General features: G+C 35.2%; 3 protein-coding genes and 1 long non-coding RNA gene across 7 annotated transcripts; 2 read left to right on the top strand and 2 right to left on the bottom strand.

Annotated features, from left to right (window-relative positions):
* Positions 1–274: 274 nt before the first annotated feature.
* LOC110894650 lies at positions 275–2,872 on the top strand. Its single transcript, XM_022141875.2, has 3 exons — positions 275–777; positions 1,501–1,631; positions 1,817–2,872. The coding sequence occupies exons 1-3, from the start codon at positions 547–549 to the stop codon at positions 2,595–2,597; spliced, it is 1,143 nt and encodes a 380-aa protein (XP_021997567.1). The 5' UTR covers positions 275–546; the 3' UTR covers positions 2,598–2,872.
* Positions 2,873–5,078: 2,206 nt separating this feature from the next.
* Positions 5,079–6,129, top strand: LOC110894652. Its single transcript, XR_002566579.2, has 2 exons — positions 5,079–5,201; positions 5,994–6,129. It is a non-coding gene; the product is annotated as an uncharacterized LOC110894652 (long non-coding RNA).
* LOC110894651 (eukaryotic peptide chain release factor GTP-binding subunit ERF3A) lies at positions 5,998–14,605 on the bottom strand. Of its 3 annotated transcripts, none has more exons than XM_022141876.2 (20): positions 14,469–14,605; positions 11,336–11,408; positions 11,079–11,123; positions 10,764–10,841; positions 10,464–10,529; positions 10,275–10,370; positions 9,852–9,963; positions 9,086–9,131; positions 8,879–8,950; positions 8,680–8,742; positions 8,407–8,561; positions 8,250–8,314; positions 8,013–8,163; positions 7,822–7,927; positions 7,174–7,309; positions 6,955–7,019; positions 6,704–6,868; positions 6,525–6,597; positions 6,357–6,417; positions 5,998–6,277 (listed from the first exon to the last, which is right to left on the bottom strand). In XM_022141876.2, exons 2-19 carry the CDS (start codon positions 11,337–11,339, stop codon positions 6,374–6,376), a joined length of 1,542 nt encoding a protein of 513 aa, XP_021997568.1. In that variant the 5' UTR covers positions 11,340–11,408; positions 14,469–14,605; the 3' UTR covers positions 5,998–6,277; positions 6,357–6,373. The 3 variants fall into 3 exon arrangements, with proteins under 3 accessions (XP_021997568.1, XP_021997569.1, XP_021997570.1); XM_022141877.2 differs by having other exon boundaries at positions 11,336–11,405; positions 14,469–14,567; XM_022141878.2 differs by having other exon boundaries at positions 6,007–6,271.
* Positions 14,606–18,434: 3,829 nt separating this feature from the next.
* LOC110894653 lies at positions 18,435–25,137 on the bottom strand. Of its 2 annotated transcripts, none has more exons than XM_022141879.2 (7): positions 24,925–25,137; positions 23,301–23,749; positions 23,023–23,208; positions 22,445–22,552; positions 22,148–22,348; positions 19,652–21,375; positions 18,435–18,987 (listed from the first exon to the last, which is right to left on the bottom strand). In XM_022141879.2, the coding sequence occupies exons 1-7, from the start codon at positions 24,998–25,000 to the stop codon at positions 18,471–18,473; spliced, it is 3,261 nt and encodes a 1,086-aa protein (XP_021997571.1). In that variant the 5' UTR covers positions 25,001–25,137; the 3' UTR covers positions 18,435–18,470. The 2 variants fall into 2 exon arrangements, with proteins under 2 accessions (XP_021997571.1, XP_035836801.1); XM_035980908.1 differs by lacking the exon at positions 24,925–25,137 and having other exon boundaries at positions 23,023–23,089; positions 23,175–23,208; positions 23,301–23,450.
* Between the last annotated feature and the right edge of the window lie 250 nt (positions 25,138–25,387).

Consider the following 25,387-nt stretch of genomic DNA (forward strand, 5'->3'; position numbering starts at 1 on the left):
CGCATTGTCGTGTCTTCAGGCGAGTGTTCTCGGGCTTCAGCCATAGGTGCGGGTTTTCCCCGGTTTAGAAGGCAAATGTATCTTGATATGATGAATTTCACGAATAGCTTATTTGGAGGATTCGTTGACCATTAAAAAAATAAAAATTCTTTGAGTTTCCAATATAGTGGTGTTTCTTTGCCTGAAAGATTACCAATTTTTTTTCCTTGGTGAAAAGAAGTGTTTTTTGAGAGTAAAGTTAGTTTTATCCAAAATATGATATGAAATAAGTTTTTCACCAACATCCAACGTGGCTGAATTGAAGGATCCTTTCATTCATTCCATCCATTACTTTCCGTACACAAATATCATCAATCAATCCACCACCCACCAGATCTACCGCCAATTCTACCAGATCTACCTCCAAATCTTCCTAACTGTTCATTCAAACATATCAATCTCCTTCATATCATATATATTATTATCATCATGTGCACTACTTGTTGTTTGCGCTAGGGTTTGGTTTTCCGATCAATTTCACCGGACCGATGGTGATTATCGGAGGACATGGAGATGCAGCGGCGAAACGGTGGCGGTAATTACACGAATCAGGCGTTAGATCGGATGGAATCACCTTCGGTTTCGAAGGTGTTTTCCAATGGTTCATCTTCTTCTTCTTCTTCGTTGAAGAATCCTGTTTCTGATAGTTTATCATCTGGTGGTGGTTTGGGGTATATTGAACATACGGTTACGAAATTCGATACGCTTGCTGGTGTCGCAATAAAGTATGGTGTTGAGGTAATAATATTTATTATTATTTACCTTTTGTACTTGCTACGTATATATATTTGGTTAAAACGTTTTGTGTCATTTATGGGAAAATCCTTTTAAATGCTCAACTAGAACAAAAAAAAAAATGACAATTTTATGATGCATTTAGCTTGCTTTCAGTGCTGATTAAATTTAAATGCTGAACTAGAACGAATGGATTTTTATGCCAATTTGCCAAAGTTGGTACTGTCAATTACAGTGTGTTTTAGGATTGTGAACTGTGAAGAAGAGATGGTTTCAAACCATTTTATTTTTGTTTTGCAAATTAAGAAAAGAAAACCAGTTACCAGTTTATCTGTTTATCGCATTTGTTATAGGGGCAATTTCATATAAACCTCTAATAATATGAGATCAAGTCATATTTGTCTGACTGACCGAGAAATGTTAATATCAAGCATGCCTCTTTTCAAAATATCATATTTTTACCAGTTCTATGAAATACTATTTATACTCTTCTTCTTCTTCTTCTTGTTACACTTCAAACACTCTCATTATCTAAATCCTAAGAGAGTGGTAGTTATGTCCAAATGACACCAATATGAATGAAGTCAGGATATATGGTAGTATATTATTACCAACATAGAGCCACTTAGTACTATACGAGTTATTCTATACTCCATAGAATTAATGTATGTCTAAATTTAGATTTGTGCATGCTAATGTTATATATAACTTCGCATTGTATGACAGGTGGCTGATGTCAAAAGGATGAACGGACTGACAACGGATCTACAAATGTTTTCCCGCAAGACGCTTCATATACCTCTTCCAGGAAGGCACCCGCCATCTCCCATTCTGTCAAATGGATACGATATTCACGGGTACCTTTACATCACACATACCCACAAATTTGTTTTTTAACCATCTAATTATTATGTTCGAATCTAATGAATCTTGTCTATAGTATATGGATTTTACACATCATAACATATTAGCATATAGTCAACAGAAAGTGCCAATTTTCGTTATTACACAATGTTATAGATAGTTCATGATTTTCTTGCAGGCCAAAAAGGTCCGACATGACACCACCGACCCGTAGACGTTCTGATTTGCTTGACTCAATCAAATCCCTAAAATTATCATCTTCTTCCCCACGAACCGTTTCACCATCCATGGATGCTTTACGGGACTATTACGGTCTTAAACCGACCAATCCGAACGGTATTGATGAAAGATCCAATTTAGAACACGGGCCAAATCAACTCCACTCTTCCGACCCACCACACGGTCTTCACAGAAAATGTAAAAGCCTAGCATGCGAGTTGACAGAAACAGGTGCCGTAAACGACGAAACAACAACAACGCCTGTCACAAATGGTGAAAAGCCTGATTCCGATACATGGTATGACAACTTAATGAGAAGGCGTAGATCAGAAATCGACCTCCAAAATCCCACCCCGGAAACGATGCTTAAACCGGATACCACCAACACCACCACCGCTTTTTCACCTGCCGCCGGGAAAGGCTTAGCACTGAGACCAAAAGCCGCCAGCCGAACCACCAGTGATGCCGACGGGCCGCAAAACATGCCGCCTCCAAAACTAGGCGATTCGGTGATTTCCGACGGTTCTAATGGAGTGAAAAAGTCTTCAAGCTCACCGAGCTTTCAAGAATCAGACAGTAACGGTAATGGCTCTACATCCACGTCATCGATCTGGCCAACTTCCATGTTGAATTTGACGGCTGATCTTCAAGCGCTGTCTACAGCTGCCATTACGAGACCGATATTCGACGGTTTGCCGAAGCCAATGAGCGGTCGGAAGAACAAAGCGGCTATCGATTAGTAACTTTACTTCTTTTTTACATATCAACATATCGAACACCTGAATTGACGGGACAAAGGAAACATAAAGAAAATTATATAATTTTTGTGACTAGAATCAAGTATACATTTAGATAGAAAATTGAATATTAGGAAATGTTTAGGGAAATGCAGGGAGAGGATTGTATGGTGTTTATATGTTCTTATTTATGTTGACTAGTAGGAAATGTTTAGGATTGTGTATCTTTGAATTATTTTGAAACCAAAATGTTAAATTTATGAACATAAAATTCTTTATTGAAGTTGTATTACTAGGAATAGTTTATGCACAATTTGCAGTTTTTTGCTACCTGTGTGGGTTGAATTGTCAGTGGATTATGTTGTTTTTGTAACTTGCAAGTCTGTTCCCAAATAGGTAAACGTATACCTGTTTTACTTTATGTTCATATATATACAATTTAGTGTAAAAAATTATGTGATTTTTTTTGTTGTGTAATCGTATTATATGTTCATTAAAAGCATATGCGTTTGTAAAGTTATTTGTTTAATTCGTTTCGTGTTAAAACTAGGGGTTTTAAGGGGGGCCCCGACACGAAACGGAAAATCATGTATGAACAGAACATGAAATCACGAATGTTCATAAATTAACATGAACACGACCATGTTCATAAATTAACTAACATGAACACGACCCATTTAACTTGATTTTTTTTTTGTTGCATAATAATACTTTGAATTTACCTTTTTACAAAAAAAAATATATATATACAAATGCATGTTAACCAATTCCATACTAATCATATAATCTTAGACCCAACCAGTCTTATTTAATAGGTTAAACGGGAGGCAGAGCTAGAGGTTATTTTAGTCGTGCTTCAAGATACCATGGAGATTCTTCATATGAAGGGTGTTTTAAAACTAGTAAAATCAGCCTATCTAAACTAAAGCAAGGCTGATTTGGCAAATTTGAGATCCAAACAGTTTGGTGGTTTTAGCAGCTCAGCCCAGTTTAAGATTTATTTATTTAAATTTAAATTTATATACTATAAATTAGCAAGTTTTTTTATGCATAAGTTGTTGTACCATATGCCTTGAGTTGTTTTCAAAAAAAAAAAATTTAATTTTTACTTTTAACCCAAATCTTTGAATTACTTGCAATTTAAACTTCACAAAATTGAATTTTTTTACATTAAACCCAAATTTTTTCTTCTTTTACAATTTAACCTCAACTTTTTATGTTTAACTTTGGCCCCCTACACTTTCGCAGATTTTCTTTTACGTTTCATACTAAATTTTGTGAGTTGCCACGAAGCAACGTGTGTGTGGTTCAACATTTTTACGTTTCGTTCATAATTTTGCAAGGTAATATGGCGCAACGTTCATGTGTAATTCAAGATTTTACGTCTATTGTATTTCATTTCATAGGTTCGTCGCAACGCGTGAGTCAGTGATTGACTTTGTTATTTTTTATATGTTATATATTTCGGTTTCTTACAATTTTAACCTCACAACGTGTGTGTGTGTGTGATTCAAGGCTTTTACGTTTCGTTCATAATTTTCTGAGTTAACACGGCGCAACGTCCATGTGTTGTTCAATGTTTTTACGTCTATTTTTTCTCGTTTGACAGGTTTGTCGTAACGCATGAGTCCTAGATGACTTAGTTATTTTTTTCTAAATGTTCTACATTTCGGTCTATTTTTTCGCTTTAACACGTCACAACTTCAGCGTTGGTGGTCGCTGACGGTTGTGTGGGATTGTGGCTGTTTGACATGCTTTTACGCCCCCCGCCGCAACGCTGGGGTGCTTATTTCTAGTTTAATTTAAATACTATAAATTAGCAACTTATTTATGCATACATATGTTGTACCTAATGCTTAGTGAGTTTTTTCAAAAAAGAATTTTGATTTTTTTCCTTTTAACCCCAAAGTATTTAATAATTCCTTTTAACCTCACAATGTTTTTACTTTCAACTTTGGTCCTCTATACCTATCATTTTTCGCATTTTTTTGTTTTACGCTTAGTTCTAATTTACGAGTTAACACAGTGGAACGTGCGTTTATGGTTCAATGTTTTTACATTTCTTTCTAAATTTTGGAAGTTAGCATCGCGCAACATGCATATGTGGTTCAATGTTTTTACATCGTCTTTTTTTTTTTTTTTTTTCGTTTTACAGGTTTGAAATAACGTGCATGTCCTAAATCGACTTAGTTATTATATTTTCTATAGCTTGCCTTTCGGTCTAATTTCTTCAACTTAACACGCCACAACTTCAATGTTAATGGTCGCTCAGATAGTGTAGCAACTAGCATTGATGTGATTTAGCATGGTTTTACGCCCCCGCCGCAACACAGGGGGTGCTCAATACTAGTTTAAACTATTATTTTGTATAAATCTATCAACCTTGAACCTTACCGGTTTGCAAATTTTAAGCAAAGAAGATTGGAAAAAACCAATTTTTGAGACCAAAATATTGGAAAAAAATTTTGAAAAACCAAATTGGAAAAAACCAAAATATTAAAGAGTTAAACTGCCAAACCGTGGTTTTCTGAGACCGTTGCTAGCGGTCCGATCCAGAATGTTGCCAAACTTTGGTTTTACAGATAAATCCAACTTCCCAACATTTCGGTAGTGATAGGGGTGTTCATGAGCCGAACCGAACCGAACGAAGGTCTGCTCGTGCTCGGTTCGGTTTGAAACCGAGCCGCTCGGTTCGGTTCGGATTTAGGTAATCGAGCGGAAATCTTATGCTCGTGCTCGGTTCGGTTTAGAACCGAGCCGCTCGGTTCGGTTCGCTTTTGCTCAGTTTTATTTAGCCAAAATACAAACATAAAAAGTCCCATAAAAATAAACACAAAATGTCAATCAAATGTTTAATGTTTAATAACATCTAAAATGCAAAATAACTTCCAAAACACGTGTTAAAGTCATTTTAGACATCTTCAATCAAAAACTGATTTCAAAACATAAAATTTATTACAGTAACATCAACATAAAATGGATGTGGCCGGCGGAAGAGGGATGGCAGGCGGCGGCTGTGGACTTGAGAGTTGAGAGAAATAAGAGATTAGGGTTTTCTATTTTTTTTGAAGTGGAAGATATGAAGACAGAATACGGGAGGATTTGGATTTAGGGGCTGGAAGTGGATATTTTGCTACATGTTTATTATATTTAATAAATATAATATATATATTTAATAAATATATATATATATATATATATAATATATATAATAAATTCGATCGAAACCGAACGAGCGACGAGCGAGCGTACCTATGCTCGTGCTCGGTTCGTTTTTAAACCGAACCGAGCTGCTCGGCTCGGTTTTAACCGAGCAAAGAATCGAACGAGCAAATTTCCGAGCTTTTTCGAACGATCGTCGAACGATCTTCGAGCGCCGAGCAGTTTGGACACCCCTAGGTAGTGAGCATCAGACCCGTCACACGACACATAACTATAGCACGATCAAACGGTGATTACAATGTCATAAATAAAGCTGCCAAGTATCGGAAAGCAACTGATCTTGGCTGTTTTTACAAAAAAAAAAAAAAAAAAACTTTAAAAGAATCCCACTGCTAGTTTTGTACTTTGTGCTCACTCATCTGTCTGTATAACTTCACAGCATGAAATCACTGGAAACTCAAAACATATCAGGAACCGTCACCGCAATAGCTTTCTCTTGCAATAACCAGGCTTTCCTACATCTAATAAGCGTAAAATAAGATAAATTGCAATTTTCATTTTGATTTAGCGTCGTGAAATGATATTAATCTTAACATTTACCGTTTCTCCAAAAATGTTTATGCACGAAGATCTGTAACTTTTCCAATTGCAACTGTTTTTCCTGCACAAGTGGTTTCTTTTTTATTAATATTCTACGGTTGGTAGAAGAAAATAGATACCAGATTTAACATTCTTAAGCTTTAAATCTACACTTCAAACAAATTTTACCTTCTGTGCGGAGTGTAAACCGCCCAAGCTGTTGAAAATCTAAAAATTTCTCGATGCATATCATATTAGACACCTGAAAAAGATACACATATACCAACCATAAGAAAACCATTTTAAAAAATATATATGATTAAGAATGTAGCATTTGAATATTATTAAGTATGACTATAAAAACTAACCTGAATACGGCATACAACAGCAGCACCGTTTTTCACAAAGAGCACCTTCCTTCTCATTGGTTTCCTCGTTTTAGGATCAATCTGATGCATCAGCTCGATAATCTCGCATTCCTCGACAACAGAATGAATGTGCAATACAGCTTTGTAACCAGCAGTGAAAATAGCCTAAAATACGAAAAATAACATTTCGGAAAAACAAATAAGAAAAGCATAATAACGAATCAAAGATGAAAGATATTGTAGTTCCATACATTGTCCAGCAACTCAAGAATTTGCAATTGAGCGACGAACTCGTTAACTGCTTGTATTGGTTTTTCTGCATAAAACAGAGCCACCACATTAAACCCTTTAGAATCACAAAAAAATAAACGATCAAGCATACACGATGTATGATATTATCGTGTATATGAATGCAAGAGAGATTACTAGTGTTGGTATTTGTGTTAACATTGATATTAAAGAGAACATACCGATACTGGAAAGAACAAAACCCGAAAGTATGTCTTCGTCTTCAATACCGGATAATCGAACTTTTAGATTCTCGCCAGGTCCCGCACTCCTAACTTTGTCATCATCACAATATAAAGCAAGAACTTTCACTTGAACCTGCATATATAATTTACAAATATGCCCTCTTAAACATTGGTGGTCCAAAAAAAGAGTAAAATGTCATTTTCGTCTCTGAGGTTTGGCCAGTTTTGTGACTTTCGTCCAAAGGTTTGTTTTTTCGCATCTGGATCCAAAAGGTTTGAAATCTTGGCATTTTCATCAGAGGCTTCTTGTTTAACTTCATCCATGTTTCTCCGTTTGGTCAGGGGTATTTCCGTCTTTTTTGTTAACTTAAAGGGCAATTCGGTCTTTTTCACTTTATGTAAAAAGACCGAATACCTCTGAAGAAGACCAAATTGCCCTTTAAGTTAACAAAAGGGACGGAAATACCTCTGACTTAACGGAGAAAATAGATGGAGTTAACGAGCCAAATGAAAATGGCAAGATTTCAAACCTTTTGGATATAGATGCGGAAAAACAAACCTTTGGACGAAGGTCGCAAAACTGGCCAAACCTCAGGGACGAAAATGGCATTTTACTCGAAAAAAAATAGTCCTTGAGAAAAGCACCTTGTTTGGCATAATGAGCAAGCTATTGCCCTCACGTACGCTACCGGATTCTACTTTTCCCATAACAACAGTCCCCATGTCTTTAAACTTGTCGATAATAGGCATCCTGGTGATTATGTTTTACATTAGATAATATTTTAATTCATCTCAATGACATGTAGTTTAAGAGAAACAAGAACTGGAAGTGATACCTAAATGGACCGTTCGGATCGCGTGGCGGAACCTCGATAGCATCGAGCGCTTCAAAGAGACATTGACCGCTCCACCATGGGCATACCTTTTTGTCCATTCTTGTTTGCATGTTTGTACCATGAAGGCCAGATATTGGAAGAAACTGAATATCTGCAACCATTAAAAACTTATAAGAAAAAATATCACCAAAAAATAAGTAAATACAGTATTATTTAAAGAGGAATGTACACTGTTACCTTTCTTCACATTGTAGCCTGAAGACTTCAGAAAGGGAACCATTTTTGACTCAATTTCATCGTACCTACAAAATAGTGTTACAGTGAATATAAGAATTAGTTTTCTGTTATGCATTAGAATAAAAAAAATGATTTTTTTTTAAAATGGCTAAAGCACCTCTCTTTTGACCAGTTAACAGTAGGATCATCCATTTTATTGACAACAACCAGCAGCTTTGAAACTCCCAATGTCTTTGCAAGTTGAACATGTTCACGAGTTTGCCCACCCCTTTCATATCCAGTTTCAAATTCCCCTTTTCGAGCAGATATAACCTGAGAATGAGATATATATACATATATATATATATATATATATATATATTTTTTTAAAAAGATGTATTGAAGCTATCAAAATACTCGATAACAAGACCACACTGAAGCAAACAATTACCAGTACACCTATATCAGCCTGAGAAGCGCCACTAATCATATTGGGAACATAACTTTTATGACCCTGAAAGATGATCAAAACCATTAATTATGATCATTAGACAAATCAATGTACACAAGATAGTAAACCAAGATGGTATCACAGATAACGATTTTGTGACACTGCATAAGTTAAGTGGTAGCATGGTAAAGACAGTTACCGGTGCATCCAATATAGTAAATCGTGTAGTTTCTGTCTCAAAATGTGCTCTGCCAACTTCAACTGTTATACCCTACAATGAGCAATTTGGCATTGAAGTAATACAGAGGTCAAGCATGAACCAGATAAAGGATAAAGGTGTTAAAAAAGTAACAGGTGGCAATTTTCAATGAACTTCTTGTCTCGAATGAAAGTAGGTTAATAGTACCTTCACCCTCTCCTCTGCATTAGTATCCATAATGTATGCCATATACCTAGTATGGAATGAAAGTGAAGGTGAACATAAAGAGGTAATTAAAGCAAAGCACCTCATGCAAGACCATATAAGTCCCAATAAAAACATAACCATGAACAGCATTTATCGCAAGTTACAAACACGAGGGACCAACTGAGTATCATCACCAAAATTGTTCTACCTCTAACAGTAAACCCATATTTGGGATAGTTGGCCTATATCGCATATATAAACCGTTATCTTGTATGTTAACGCTGTTTAATTTTTAGTTTAGTCATACTTCCGTTTATTTTCCACATTTTATGTTGGGGTCGTATCAAACTGTTATCGGATCGCATTTTGAAACCACAGCAGCCAATAAGGTAAAAGAGTTGAATAAAAATTTAAAAAATAAATATAGAATGATTTGGTGAAGTGTACGATTCGAAATCTTTCGTATAAACTATTTAAGAACTTTCTAGATGTAGATCTTATATGAAACAGACGACAATAAACTCTTAATAAGACTCCACCTAAACAGTTAACAAACGATAATACTGGATATGGATTCAGGCACTCACTATATAACTAACTGTATTCAGTTAACTATAGCTAATACATGAAGTTATAGTTGACAAAAAGAAAAGGTAGGGAATTGAGTAAGATGTGACTCGGGTTCAGAAACAGTTATATGTGAGCAATACAACTTATGCCAGTACACAAAAGATAAGATATAGAAGTAAAAACATAAACGGCTTACCAGCTCTCTCTGCTCTTATCCTTAGCTTCTTTCTCATACTTTTGAATTGTTCGCTCATCAACTTGGCCACTGAGGTATAGTATCTGGCCTCCAATGGTTGACTTTCCAGCATCTTTAGCCCATATGACAAAAAAAAAAAAAATGTATCAGATGATGAATTCTAAGGGTCTTTATGATCATGTAGCTTTACTCATCATCCTATAAAACAGTAGAGATAAGCATGAACTCAGGATGTGCATTGTCCTAAATGATTGAGATGGGGACCATATAACTTACGGTAGAAATAAATTCACTAGGTAATGCGTGTGATCAAATACGTTAAAGAGCGATTACGTCACCAACAACGTTTAAAGAAAACTGATGATAAGAATACATGTACATTCAGATAATAACCAACAATGTACTAAAAGAATATCAACCCACCAACATGACCGATGAATACAACATTTAGATGTCGCTTCTTTTCCTTTTCCACCTCATCCACGATAGGTTCTGGAGCAGCAGGGGTTTGCTCTTTCACTGCAATCCAAAAAAAAATAACGATTTTTTTGAGAAATCACAATATTTTTCAGGGCAGTTGAATTAGTATAGACAGAGTTCCATGTAAGAAACCTTCAGCCACATCTTTTGGCTCAGAATGCACTGTTTGGGGGTCAATATATGACTCGTCCCTCAAATCTGCATGCACAAAAATTATATACAAACAATCAAACATTGCACTCATAGCAGAAAAATACCTCAACAAACAAAAAGGATGAATAGCACTACAAGTGGCATTAGGTTCATCATTTAAGGTCTTTAACTTTGTTTAGCGTAATACCCAACAGACCACCATATGACAACGTAAAGATGAACATTAACTTAATTTATCATAAATTGTGGAAACTGTACAAAATATTGAACTCTTCTTACCTTCTTCCACATTATCAGAAGCCACTAGTTCTTTAGGCTCCTCACCATTCTCATTGGGCACCGTATTACTATCTTCAGCTAGCATTTAAAAAAAGAATATAATATCATCACAGAAGTTTCAGTATCCCCTTTAAACGTCCAGCATTTTCAGTAGTACTGACTATTTTAAACAATTTCTATAAGAGCAAAACTAGTACAAATTTCTATAGATATACATGTCACAGATCAGTACATAAATTTTTGAAATCAGCCATCTGGGCATAAAGTACAGAATCCACAAAACCACTGATGTCTACTTTAGAAAAATAAACCTACCAGACGAGTCGAGCTGCAACGCACGAATGTCGTCCTCGAGATTATCTACAATTGGAGAAGAATTTCAGTAAGTCGCTTAAATTTACCAACACCGATTTCAGAATTTGATACTCAAATTAATAGAATTCAAGTTAACTGAACTCAGATCATATTCATGAACTGATAAAAGATGGTGAGTTTGAATAAAGAAGCTAAAGATCTATAATAACAATGTCCAAAAAAACATTACAACAAGGATTCAGTTGAAAAAAACTTACCCATTTTAGCAAACTGGAGAATGTGATTTACTACACAATAATGTTGACGAACAGTGAGTGTTTAGCGTCGCTGCTGAAAGAGAAAAAAAAAGGCAGGATTCCTTTAGCAGTATGAATATATGGTTCAATATTGTTCTAATGTTTAATCATCAAAAAAAATTAACATGAAGCGTCAGATTTGTTTACATATAAGTATATTCATTTTTTCTCCAAAAAAACAAAATATCTAATTAATATTTACAACAATGGTAATCTGATATAAAAAAGATATAAACAGACATAAAGCTACAGAAATAAACAGAATGTGCAAACCAGAAGCAATAAATGAGTTTGTCAAACAAATAAGTGCATTCAATTCATCTCCTAGGTTAGAATTTGGATTTAAAAAACCACAATAACTATCCTAAATAATAACATAATTATTAGAGTACGAATTCAAACCTCTTAAAAACATGGATTGCATGCTAATCATATTGGTGAATAAGTTCATCCCCGTTTATCAAACAAAAAACACACAAACGTAACTTACAGACTGATAACATACAGAATTAAACCTAACATCGTTTGTCAATATTCACATACTGGAAAGTAGAAGCAGAAGCAATAACGAAGTTCGTTAAACTAAAACTACATACAAATCTACTAAGTTAGCAATCGAATCACAGATGCAAAAATTATCCTAAAACATTCACATGAAAGGAAAAAAAGCAATTAAGAATTACGCGACTGCGATGCAACGACAACCTACACTAAATATGATATATAACCTAAGCAGTTAATGCGGAAAAATATCGGTTATCGGTCAAGGACCGATATTTGAGATATCGTTTATCGCGGTGAGATATCGGTGAGATATCGGTAATTTATAATATCATGCATATATATATATATAGAACCTATATAATATATGTATATTAATATCTAGAACCTATATAATATATGTATACAACATCTTTATGCACTAACTTGTAAAAGTCTAAGGTTATTTTGATAAATCTATAACTGGAGGATGAAATTGTAATTCAAGTTAAAAGAAAAGGAGGTAAACTGAATGATTTAACTTTTATAACCCTACTATTACTAATCCCTTTAAACTAAAAAAACCCTAAACAACTAAAGCAGCCGTCCTCTATCTCAGCAGCCGTCCTCTATCTCCCCTGTTCGCTCCTCCATCTTCTAAACCTAAAAAACAGCCTACAGATCTTTCATTCTACAATTCGGAAGGTAAGGTTCGATCAGCAGGTAAGCTTCGATTCAACAACTTCGATTAGCCACCATTTCTTCTCTGTCAAAACTGGCCCAACCGATAATCTCGGCGATTCGACCGAGATAAATTAGACATAATATCGGCGATATATCGGCGATAACCACCGATATTATCGCTGACCGATATAAGGACCGAGATATGAAACCGATATTTGACTGAAGGACCGATAACCGCTATATCACCGATATAGCACCGATATATCGGCCGAGTTAACTGCATAGTATATAACCATAATAGTGAACTAATAAATAATACAAACAGGGATAAAACTACCAAAATGAAGTGTTCAAACTGCAGAACATAAAAAAGTGCAAAACCAGAAGCAATAAATGAGATTGTCAAACAAAAAAGTGCTTTCACTTCATCCCCTAGGTTACAATTTAGAAAAAATATATAATATCTAAAAATCCACGTAATTATTAAATACTAGTTTAAGTACCCGTGTGTTACACGGATTACTCAAAGTAAATTATATTATTTATAAGAGTTTACATAAAATTTTGAAACGAACGAAAGGTGTTGCCAAAATAAAGGTACATAAAAGATGTTGATGCCTGCTAACGACTTCAATCTTTCAATCTGGGTACCATTTCTTGTTGGTAGTGTTGATAACATCAAATGCAGAATATGGAGTTTTTAAGACAAAAATTTAATGTAATAGTGATCAAGACTTTGTAAAGTATTTGAGTTATTCTCAAGGTGTGGTGGGGGACATGGTAGTTAAGAGTCATGTAAAAGTATTGAAACTAATTTACCAAATATGAAATTCAAACAGATGATATTGACGCTTAACATAAATACATAAAGGAAATGGAACTGAAAAGAGGCATAAAGTAAATATTAAGCATCTAAACCTTTTAATCCAATCAAAATAATCTAGTGGTTGGAAACTTGACTCTTAGCCATATCCCTTAGGCCTTAGTGCCATGTTATGTCAACTCTAAACACCAACCAACAAATGGTTTTAATCATCTCTTAAAGATTACATCAGCTAAAACCTTGATAAATGTGTGCTTCACACTAAAAGGCCACCAATAATGTATGCTAGGGCCATGGCCGGCCCTGAAGGTGGGAGGGGAGGACCACCGGCCAAGGCCCGATATTTAGAAGGGGCACGTTTATTTTTTTTAAAAATCTCCGATATGTATATGTAAAAATAAATAAATTAATAGGGTATACCCATACAAACACCAACATAGGCTCACTTACAAAACTATTTTTATGGTTTAGATTAGTTATTAACCCATTGGCATTAGGTTTAGACCTTTAGTGAGCCCAATACCCAATTTCGTTAAGGCCTAAGGGCACGTTTTTTCGAGCTCGAACAAGGTACATGAATTCTCAGGGCCGGCCCTGGCTAGGGCCACTTACGCAAATACTTGTGTTTATTAATTTAACTTTCTTGACTTGTAGCCTGTAGGACGCCTTCAGATCCTCATGAGAAATTGCATCAGTGAAATAACGAAAAATAGTCATCTGGAGATTAACTAAATCAAGTGCCAATCGTTAATAGTATTTTTAATCCCTATGTTAAACCCTAGATTACTGGTTAGACTTAGACCTCAAAACCCTACGTATTGCATGCTAAATCATTGATGAATAACTGAATAAAAGTTCATTCGCAACTTCATAAACGTAACCTAAAAACTGAATACACACAGAACTGATCCTAACATCGTTTATGAATCAAAATTCACATGCTAGTAACTGAAATCGGAATGAATAACGAAGTTGGATGAAGTAAAACTGGACTGAAATCATCTACTAGATTAGCAATTGGATCACATATGCAAAGATTATGGTGAAACAATGACATGCAGGAGACATAATCAATAGAGAATCAGGCGATGGAGATGGAAAGATTACCGGAACGAGTGAGATGCGATGAAAGTGGTTGTGAGAATCTAAAATTAGGGCAAAAGCCGCAATATGAAAAGACGGGATCACTATGATTGGGCTCGTTTCTAGTTGTATGGACCGGTGGATGGGGTTCTTATGTTTTGTAGGCCGCCTTATGGGGTGTTTGGGAATTGGGATTTGCTTATTTTATGGAACTAGAATTACGACCCGCCGCAATGCGGCGGGGATTCTTTAGTTATAACTAAGTCGATTTAGGACGCACACGTTATGTTGAACCTGTCAAACGGGAAAAAATAGACGATGTAAAAACGTTCACCCACACACGCACGTTGCGTCGTGTTAACTCGCAAAATTTAGAACGAAACGTAAAAACCGAAGCATAAAGCGAAAAATTTGTAGAAAATGAAAATTATAAAGGACCAAAGTTGAAAGTAAAAAAAGTTGTGAGGATGGATTTGTAAAAAAAATCAAAGCCAAGATTACAACACATAAGTAAAAAAAATCAAAGTGGTTAAATCGCAAAAGATGGAAACTTTTGAATTAGAAATGAAAAATCAAGTTAATGAAAGGGGTTAAATTGTATAAGATGGAAACTTTTGAATTAGAAGTGAAAAATCAAATTAATCAAAGGGGTTAAATTACCAAAGATTAAAACTTTAAACTCAAATTGTCAAAGATTAAAACTTTAGGGTTAAAAGGGAAACAAAGATTAAACTTTAAACTTAACTTGCCAAAGCTTGAAACTTTAGGGTTAGAAATAAAAATCCATTTTTTTTTTTTGAAAAACTCCCAAAGCCAATTTTACAACTACTATATGCATAAACTTGTTGGTTATTTATAAGGTTTTAATTGTAATGTAATTTACTGATTTTTTGAAAAATTAAATGGTGTTTAGTATTGTGAAGGGACGCTCCGTTTGCGGTATGTACATATAATGTATGTATGTGTGGGTCATCGGAGGCAAAAATAAAAGTGCATTAATTTTAACGTTATTTTACTAATTTTGTGAAAATAACGTTAAAAAGCAAGAGACGGTTAATCATGCATCATGTGGTGGCGTTGATAGCCGAAAGACAAGGGTTACATGCACTAATCGGCTTTTGTCCCAATTGCTAAGTGTTATGTGTCTTATGTCCAAGGCTTGATGTAAAACTACTATCGAGCCGGGGTATCACTGGAAGCAGCCCCTCTATTTCTACAGGGTACGGGTAAGGCTGTCTAATTTTACCCTTCTCAGACCTTACCTTAGCTTTGCTATTGATGGGATTTACTGAGTATGGTGATGATGATGATGTATTATGAGGGGAAATGGGTGTTTGGGATTACTTATTTTACGAAATTGTAATTTATTGTTTTTTTGAAAAATTAAATGGTGTTTAGTATTGTGAGGGGAAAGGTTATTTGGGGTTTTGACTTATTAACTTTTTGAAATGGTGTTTAGTACTATGAGGGGAAAAGTTATAAGGGGTTTTTTGAAAAGTCACTCCATTCTAACTTATTAACTTTTTGAAAAATCATTAGCAATCCCAAACACCCCGAAGTTGAGAAATATGTATAACAAAAGACTAAGGGTGAGCAAATTAACAGCCATAACCGATGACCGAACCATAACCAAGTTGTTATTAACCAATAACTGACATAACCAATGTTTATGGTTATGGAACTTTTTATAACTGACCAACCGGTTATGGTTATGGTTATGAAGCTTTGGTTAACTGGTATAACCAAAACCGAACCGAACCTGTAATTCTAAGTCTATATAATGGATTTATATCTTACATTAAACATATAGTGATTTTCTACTAATATAAAAATATGTTAGTGGCAAAATCATTTAGATGTAGATGCCTTATTTTTATGAAGAATTGAGGTGTTACGATAGTCTTTTTTTTGTTGAGAATTAAACCTTATTAAAAGGACTCCCACATCGATAGTTTAACCAACAAACGTAGTCTTGGTTATCTAATAAAAAAGACCTAAGCTAACTCCAAACCGTACACGCCCCTAATGCACACCCCTATTTATTTCAAACCTTGCTTGGTTAATTAAATGAATTTGACCGAAAAGAACCATAACCGACTTTATAACTGATTAACTGTAACTGATGTTCGGTTATGGTTATGGTTAAGGATATTTCATAACCGAAACTAGCGATTATGGTTATGGATAATACTAAAAACCGAATCAAACCGACCCATGCACATTCTAATGAAAAGACATGAAAATAGCATATGAAGTGAAATTTATAAAATGTTTGATTTGGTCGGTGGTAAAAATAAAAGCTGACTTTATATGCTATTTCCATGTCTTTTGCTATAAGATATTTCTCAAGTTGAAGCAAGGAAAACAACTTATTACGAAATATACAAATATGTAATTTCAATTTAAAATAATATAAGTTAATAAGATAATTCGTGGCAACCAAAGTTGTGCTATATATTCGGTGATTGCTTGACTGTTTGTATATAATTTTAACTTTTAAGATAATTTATATGACTTGTGACACTCTTTGTGCTTGAAAGTCAATTTTCATTTAATATTTTCTTTTTAGTTTTCAATGTAAAGCCAGAAATTAAAAACAAATTCCTATATTGAGTATAACATTTTTAATAACTAAGTTATATAAAACTGTTAAAGAGCTAACAACAAATCAGAGACCTTACGCAGAGAGAAATATGTTTATATTAAGTATAACATTCTAAGTGTTTAATTGATATATGGCAGTATTGCGAAATATATATCGAGTTTCGTCTGACGAGTCAATGTTTCTGACAATTCCTACATATATGTTAGCGATTGTGTATAAGGATTAAGGAAATGTGTGTGCTATAGGTGCTTACTCTTCTCATCACTCATAGCTGGGACTATGACTAAATAGGTAACAACTAGATTTCCCACATTTATAAATTTGTGTTCATAGTTATTCTAACATTTATTAGTTTTTAGCAATGCAAATTTTGTTATATAACATTTCAATTTATTATTATTGTTCATATACATATTATATTAATTAAATGTAATAGATAGCCTTCAATTGCCCAAACTCAAGACTTTAAACACGAGGGGAATTGGCTTATAATAATCTCAACTAGAGTTCATTGGCCATTGACAATCCCACCTTTAAATATCCCCCCCCCCCCCAACCAGTCTCACCTTTCATCTATTTTTCCTACACCGGTCCCCCGTTAAAAAAACTTAATGGAGTTATGTTTTTTTTTTTTCAAATTACAAACAGTTTTTTATGGCTTTTGATCGGAACGACGATACGAGTCTATTGATTCGAAACGATGCTCCAAACGATGAAAACGACGCTTCAATTCGGGTGTTTAAATTTACAATTAACAAAAATCAAGTCATTTGGAGCACCATTTCGAGGTAAGTTTTACATCAATGGACTTGTATCGTCGTTCTGATCAAAAGCCCTAAAAAAACAGTTTGTAATTTGGAAAAAAGCTTAACTCCGTTAAGTTTTTTTTAACGGGGACCGGTGTAGGAAAAATAAATGAAATGTGGGACTTGTGGGGGTAATATTCAAAGGTGAGACTGTCAATGGCTAATGACCTCTAGTTTGGATTATTACAGGCCAATTCTCCTAAACATCAAAGTAAAGAGTTTGTTTTTTAACCTTAGCTTTGACATTTATCAACATTTTAGTCCAGGTTTCCACAGTGAAAAAACCGAAACCTTGTCAATACATCATGAACAAAAAACTTACCTGTATTCTAACATATACAGTAGTCCCAAAATAATATACCAAAATTCAGGATGTTACATTACATGATTAAAGAGTATAAAAAAAACAATGCAATCCGGAGTATAAAAATGCCCTTGCCACCATCGGTGAACCGATAAAAGAACCGATCTTCAAAGAGCATAAGGGTCTTAAATCTACGTCAATTACTAGACGTGTTTAGTGAACTTATGCTTGAAAAACCCGTGCTTCTTTCACAATACGAGCAAGCATTAATCATCTCTGCAGTAAAACAGTTAAATTCCAAATCACCTCATTTAACAAGGTTTTTGTACAGTAAAAACTGGACCAGAACTCGAAGAATTCAGACTCCAATAACAACCATCAATATCCAAACAACCAGCACGCCACTTAATCTCATACGAACCCAAAGGAAACATAGAAACATTAAGCATGCACGTCGAGAACCCTTGGCCTTTTTCATTAAGTCTAAAACAAACTACTGATTCTGTAATCCGCCCATCGTCATCTTTCTCACACTTGTTGACATACTTGATTAGCTTGTCGTTTAATTCTAAAACGGCATCATCTGCCCAATCATGAATTTTCATCCTTGTTTGACTTTTAACGTCTTGACTTTGACTAGGTTGCCGATAGGATATTTTACACTTAAGGATGCAATAAAGTTTGGTAATCCGAGCTCGGGACTCTGGTAAAACGTCGTTTAATTGAAGACATAGATCTAGATGAAGTTGATGTCCTGGCAGAACAGAGATCTTTGCACCGTTTTGAGAGTCTCGATTCATGGCAAACAGCTGGCAAGATACACAAGGCCTGTAAATTGTATGTAAACTTAATTAGTACAGGATTTAGATTTCAAAAAAAAAAAAAAAACCGACATATCCAGTATCAACCGGGAGGTTCTTTGGTAACAAGACCTTGTTCGTGTTCGTTTGTTAAGTAATATATGTGTTCACGAACTGTTCATTTAAACTTACCGAACAAGAAATTTTATGTCTGTGTTCGTTTGTTAAGGATATGAAACTGTTCGTGTTCGTTTGTTAAATTTAGGCAACGAACGAAAGCGAATGTTCATGAACAGAATATACAATACACTGACACTTATTAAATATTTTATTTGTCGGAATATTGAAGTATTTAAATAAAATATAAAAACTAAAAGCACTAATGAACTGTCGAACATAAACAAACACGTTGCTGAACGTTCACGAACATAAATGAACGACCGTGACCTCTGTTCATGTCCGTTCATTTAATTAAATGAACGAAAATTCTTGTTTGTGTTCGTTTGTCTAATAAACAAACGAGCTTCCCGCCGAACTGTTCACGAACTGTTCGCTAAACGTTTGGTTCGTTTGCTGCGGATCAGTAGGTTTTAGGGTCAAACCGGGTCGCGATTATGGTCTCTAAAAACCTAAACACGCTCCATTAGAATCACACATATCAAGTAATATCATGATGTAATCATTGGACATACCTTAAACTGAAATAGTATGTTGGTGTCATGAAAGAGACATTTAACCACTTCTTTAAAACATCTAGCTGAAGCTCCAATCCATCATTAACTATTTGCGATTGAATCTCATCGTCATTTTCATGCATTCTTTTTGCCGCATTTTGAATGTCAACAACTCTCTCGACAGCAAAACGACAAATCTTTATAATACTTGTTACTTCATATGTATTTTCCAGCCTCCGAGTTTTGGACAGTTGACCAAAGCAGCTCTTAGGTTGACCAATACAAGTCTTTAAAAGCAACAAAAGCTCTTTGCTAGTCTCCCGGTCTATACACCAAAGCCGACCCACTAGATCGTTTATAAGCATAGCGTGTAAATCACTCTGTAAATCAACATTTTCGAACTGAAAGAAAAGCGAGAATCCGGTAATAAAGGCCAAAAGTGAACAACTTAGCGCATGAGAAGAAATGATGGTTGTACTTGTGGGGTCCATGTTCATAAATGACGTGGCAACTAAATCATACCCGTGTGCTAATTTCATTAACCGTGTGGATAGTTGTGTAAGTGGTTGAACCGATGATGCACCATGTTGCAAATGACTGTTTTGCCCTTTGCTAATTTCATTAAAGACGTGAACCGCAATTTCTATAACATTTGCCCTTAGAGCCAAAAACTGAATCTGGAAGTAGTGTCGGCCACTTGGCGTGACGTCATTCGCTGACAGCATTTCCTTTGAAACCTGAAGAATTTTACGAACCACATCAAGATTTTCAATCTCATGATCTGTCGTTTTGCTTATTTCACCTAAAACTCCTATTATCGGTAAAGACGAAGATCGGTTACCGACTAACCAACTTAACAAAGTTGACCGTTCTTTTGGTAAACTGCAATACAGGATTTTCATTTCTGAATACGCAAATAAAGTCAAAGATGTTAACCATTGATGGCAGGAATCCGAATGAACTACAGTCAATAATTCGCCAAAAATAAATGCAGCCATAAACCACGCCCCGTGGACACACGCGTATTTTCCAGCTTTGTAAGCAGACCAATAGTCTTTCACTTCCATAAGCTTCTTCGCTTTCTCAAGTGCAAGAATTTCATTTTCGATAACGTACGCATGATCCTTATTGCATTCGTCTATTTCTTTTAGTAACAGGAGATGATAGATAACGTGCACATAGTGATCGAAATAACCGCATCCACAAACATCGTTAATCATAAGCCTCGCAACATTCTGGATTTCACTACTAAAATTTCCATATTTCATCGTGTTTTTTAGACACAAGTTGACAACTTTTGATACACAGACCACAAGCTTTGACCCGAAAGTTCCATTATCCTTATGCAGCAGGCATTTGACAAAAAGATGGAGCTTATTTAACGCAAACTCACCAAGATTTGGGCATTTGTAAAGCAAAAGTTTGATGGTTCTAAATAAGCTCTGAGTTTCTTGCTCCGTTTCTAAGTTGGGTTGATTACGGTTTAAAACCGAGTTTGTCAGTAAAGTGATGCGATCCACGAGAAATGAAATCGCTTGGGTTGCGAGAGTTTTATCATTTCGATCGTATGTCGTGTCTATTTTTCTAGTGAACTTTACAGATATATTTGCTAGAAAATGAATGGCAAAGAGTCGGTTTGATAGTGACAAAGATTGCACTACAGTCTCGACAATGGTTAATATCTTGGTAAAACATTCGTTTATTTCCGAACCGTTGATGCTTAACAACTTCGACATCAGGATCTGCAATTTCGTCAAATAAATATAAAAATTAAAATGAATACTATAGCAATTAAATTTTGGAAAATTGGATTTCCATAATCCCAACTTTGACATATCATTTGACCGCAGTCCAAGCTAAGGAAATGTTTTGTGACAGTCCCAACTTTTAACCTATTTTCCCTCAGAGATCCCATACTAACTAAAAGTTAATCTAGTTAGTTTTTGCTGACGTGGATTGCTTACGTGGCAAAAAAGTCAAAGTATTGCTCACGTGGGCTGCTTATGTGGCAAATAAGTCAATGTTTTGATGACATGGGCTGCTTACGTGGCAAATAAGTCAATGTTTTGATGACGTGGGCTGCTTATGTGGCAAAGTTTTGATGGCATGGACTGCTTATGTGGCAGTTCACATCAGTAAAAACTAACGGGGTTAACTTTTAGTTACTATGGGATCACTGAGGGAAAATAGGTTAAAAGTTGGGACTGTTGTCGGCCAATATGTTAAAGTTAGGTTTATTAAAATCCAATTTTCCTAACTTTTTATCATATATTAATGATGGCAATGGCTTGTAGAGATGAAGAATGAGCAGGCGGGATAACGGGTAAAATTTTTGTACATTTCAAAACGAGTCGAGTTGACTAACAACACTTTTTGACCAAAACTAATGCAATTAAATTAACACTTTAAGAAAGTTTTATGCATTAAAAATACACTTTATCCGACGTTTGACCCGTTTCCTTCTAAGCTAATAAACATAACCCGAATCGATCAATTCAAAAGTACAATACCAACCTCATACAAAATATGAATAGCATCGTGCTGCATCACTGGTTGAAGTTCTGCATTTAACGTGTTGAACATTGCAGTCATCAGCTTTGTAGGAAGAGAAAAACGAAACCAACTTCTTGATAAAACAATGTTTAAGCATCTTAATGATGTTGCTCTTAATGACAATGACTTATCTTCGCTTAAAAACGTTAGAAGCAGATCTACCTGAACCAGGAAGCGAAATAGACGTTAACTTTATCGAGTAAACTAATATTATTTTAAAAGACGTGTAAAATAATATGAGGAACAGAGTAATAATACCTGCCTAGAAATCAAGAGTGCTGATCTGGACGCAATTAGAGAGAGTGAAATCAGCATAGTTGTCATAATATCATCGTCCACTGAATCTAAAATCAGATTTGTTCCCTCCTGCAGTGATTAATAATGAGTTTTGGAACGTATTATAAATGTCATATTGCTAACGATCATATCAGACAAAATGTTAAATGTATAGTGCGATAGCGATGAAAATAGCAGGTGCTATTTTATGTTTAGCGATACACTAGAAGACAATTTTAGAAATATTTTATATCTATATTTTATCAAAATACGTTGTGTTTTCCATCTAAATACGCAATTTATATAAATATTTAGATTAATACAGGAAAAAGCCTAAAATCCCGCTATATATTAAAAGATTTAAAACAAAAAAAAAACTGAAATTCCGCTATTTTCACGCTATGGAGTCGCTAACAATCAGATTGCGAGATTGGGTTACTCCGCTATGAAGTGCGTTATAGTGAACGCTATTATCGCTATTGACAACAATGATGTATAACCGTATATCATGCTAGTTTTTTTCAAAAAAAAAATTAATAAATAAAGAAAATATATACAACCTCGTAAGCCCTACTAGATAGTGCCGAAGATCTTCCTAGTTTTGCAAACGCGCGAACTCCCGCTAGCCTACCGGCAAATGGCATGTCAGAAGACGAAACCACTTTTACTAACATCTCGAGGAATACACACGCAAAGTCATCGGAAAACTCACAAAAGCATCCAGCCGCAAATAATGAGGCCTTGACCTAAGTAAAGATTTATATAAAATTTTAATCATGTATCAAATCTTTAGTTTACGTTATAGAATAAACAACGGTCTTAACTATTAGTTTATTACCTCTAGAACATGGCATGATACAATACAAGAAAACACAAGATATCGAATCTCCGCATTATCTTTAGAAAAATCAGACCAGCAGCCAAAAAGTACTAATGACATTGCTCTAACTTCCTCGTCACCAGAGTTGAAACACAACTTTATTCTCCTCAATAGTTCCAAGTGGTTTGGTATATTGTGCTTCGAGAAAAAACCTTTGTTGTTCCTATTGGAACTTTTAGTTTTCCTGTGCTTAAACTCAGACAAGAACATCTTTACAACACAAAGTTTGGTGTGTTTGTCACCTGACACAAACGTGTCAGCGAGGCGCAGAAGGATGGCGTTTGCGAATAGCTTATCCTCACCAGGGATTAAGCCAAACATGTCGTATTCAGCCATAGAAAGCTCGGGTTCCGTGCTCCACCACTCCAGCCTGGCCCCGGTTTCTTGAATAGCTTCTGTACGTTTCCCTGAAACCAAATGATTTGATAATGATTATTTTAGACTTATGCGAGAGAAAAATTATAAGTAGCCTTAACAAATAGGACCTACAAATATAACCTGCTTCAGTAATACAACTCTGAACAAACTCAACAAATCATATGGGTCGGTTGCAGAAGCTATGCACTTAACGTTGTGTCACCCCTTACTCGTTTCAAATTTAGAAAGAGGCGTGCTTGATCAATAGTAAAAGAAGATATTTTAGCTAATTGAAACGTCTTTTAATCGCTTTGCAAATGTAAGAAAAAAGCGTGATTGTTAGTGTATTAGATTTAGCTCCTGAGTTTATCACCAACAATAATCTATTTCTATTAATTAACAAACAAAAAAACCTACAGAATCATATCCAATTGGTGAGGACGCAATCGTCATTCATTTATCTACAGAATTAGTTTCCTAGTACTAAGTGCCAACGGTGGATGCACATGAACATTAGCGAATCTTGATGCTGCATAAGAATGGGACCGTGAACAAACACTGGCAAAATCACCTCACCGCTAGGAATCTCAAGCTCATGATTTGATTTATTCGTATGTACAACTAACTTGCAGCCCAAATTCATATGCAGATTCGGAGTATAAGTCATAAACCCGAGTGACCAACCTGTTGCCGATTTGATGTATATGTAATATAATCTAATGTTCAAACTCAAAAAGCATTATTGTTGTGGGTTAACGTCCCCATGCCACATCAGCATGGGCGTTAAACACCGCCCCCTGGGGCGCCAATGCCCTCTTTTGACCAATCACATCATTTTCTTTAATTTAAACACCAACCCAATAATGCCCTTTAGACATGGGGTCCACCCCTTTTGACCAATCACATCATTTTCTTTAATTCAAATTTTTAGTTATTCCACTAATGCGGGTGATGTGGCATAGTCTTATTTTGCAGCATTCAAAGGGTGGGTTCAGTGGCAAACGGTTCTACTTGAACCAGAAGCGTCCTGGAACCTTTAGACGGGAACCGAAAATGTTGGGTTTGGGTTCTTATAATAATCAAAATTTAAATCACAGCAAATTAAGTAACAGAAAGTAGGCGCATAAGTAAGGTGTTGAATTTGGAATAAATTCCTTAACCAATTCGAATAAATGAAACATTATAAAGGAAAGCAGAGGAATTTAAGAAAATAATAATAATTCACCAGAGTTGTTGGAGCGTAGGGCTTTGTCAAGCTGAATGCTCCAATTCATGGCACAAGCTGCTGGAGTTCTCTCCATTTCTGCAAACCACTAAACTCTTCGCTGAATCAATCACTTTGGTGCTGTTTGTTTTTTCTTCTTGAAAACCTCTTCTGCTGCAGGCCACATCTGCAGGCATCTGCAGGAGAAGAGGTGGACCTTCTAAAAACCCACTCCAATTTGTCCACTATATCTAACCTCTGACTTTAAATATTAAAAAAAAACTACAGTAACTTTTTATACATAAAAAGCTACTGTACCCTCTCCATTTCCAACAACCACCTCTTTCTGTCTTCTCCCGCCCCTCTCCTTTTACATATTTACTCAACCCTTTAATTTAGGGGGTGTTTGGGTTAGCTTATTTTGGAGCAACTTATGACTTATTGACTTATAAAAGTTAATAAGTTGTTTTTGTAGTGTTTGGAT

The sequence above is a fragment of the Helianthus annuus genome, chromosome 12 (assembly GCF_002127325.2).
Source record: "Helianthus annuus cultivar XRQ/B chromosome 12, HanXRQr2.0-SUNRISE, whole genome shotgun sequence".
In the NCBI taxonomy this organism is placed as follows: Eukaryota; Viridiplantae; Streptophyta; class Magnoliopsida; order Asterales; family Asteraceae; genus Helianthus; species Helianthus annuus.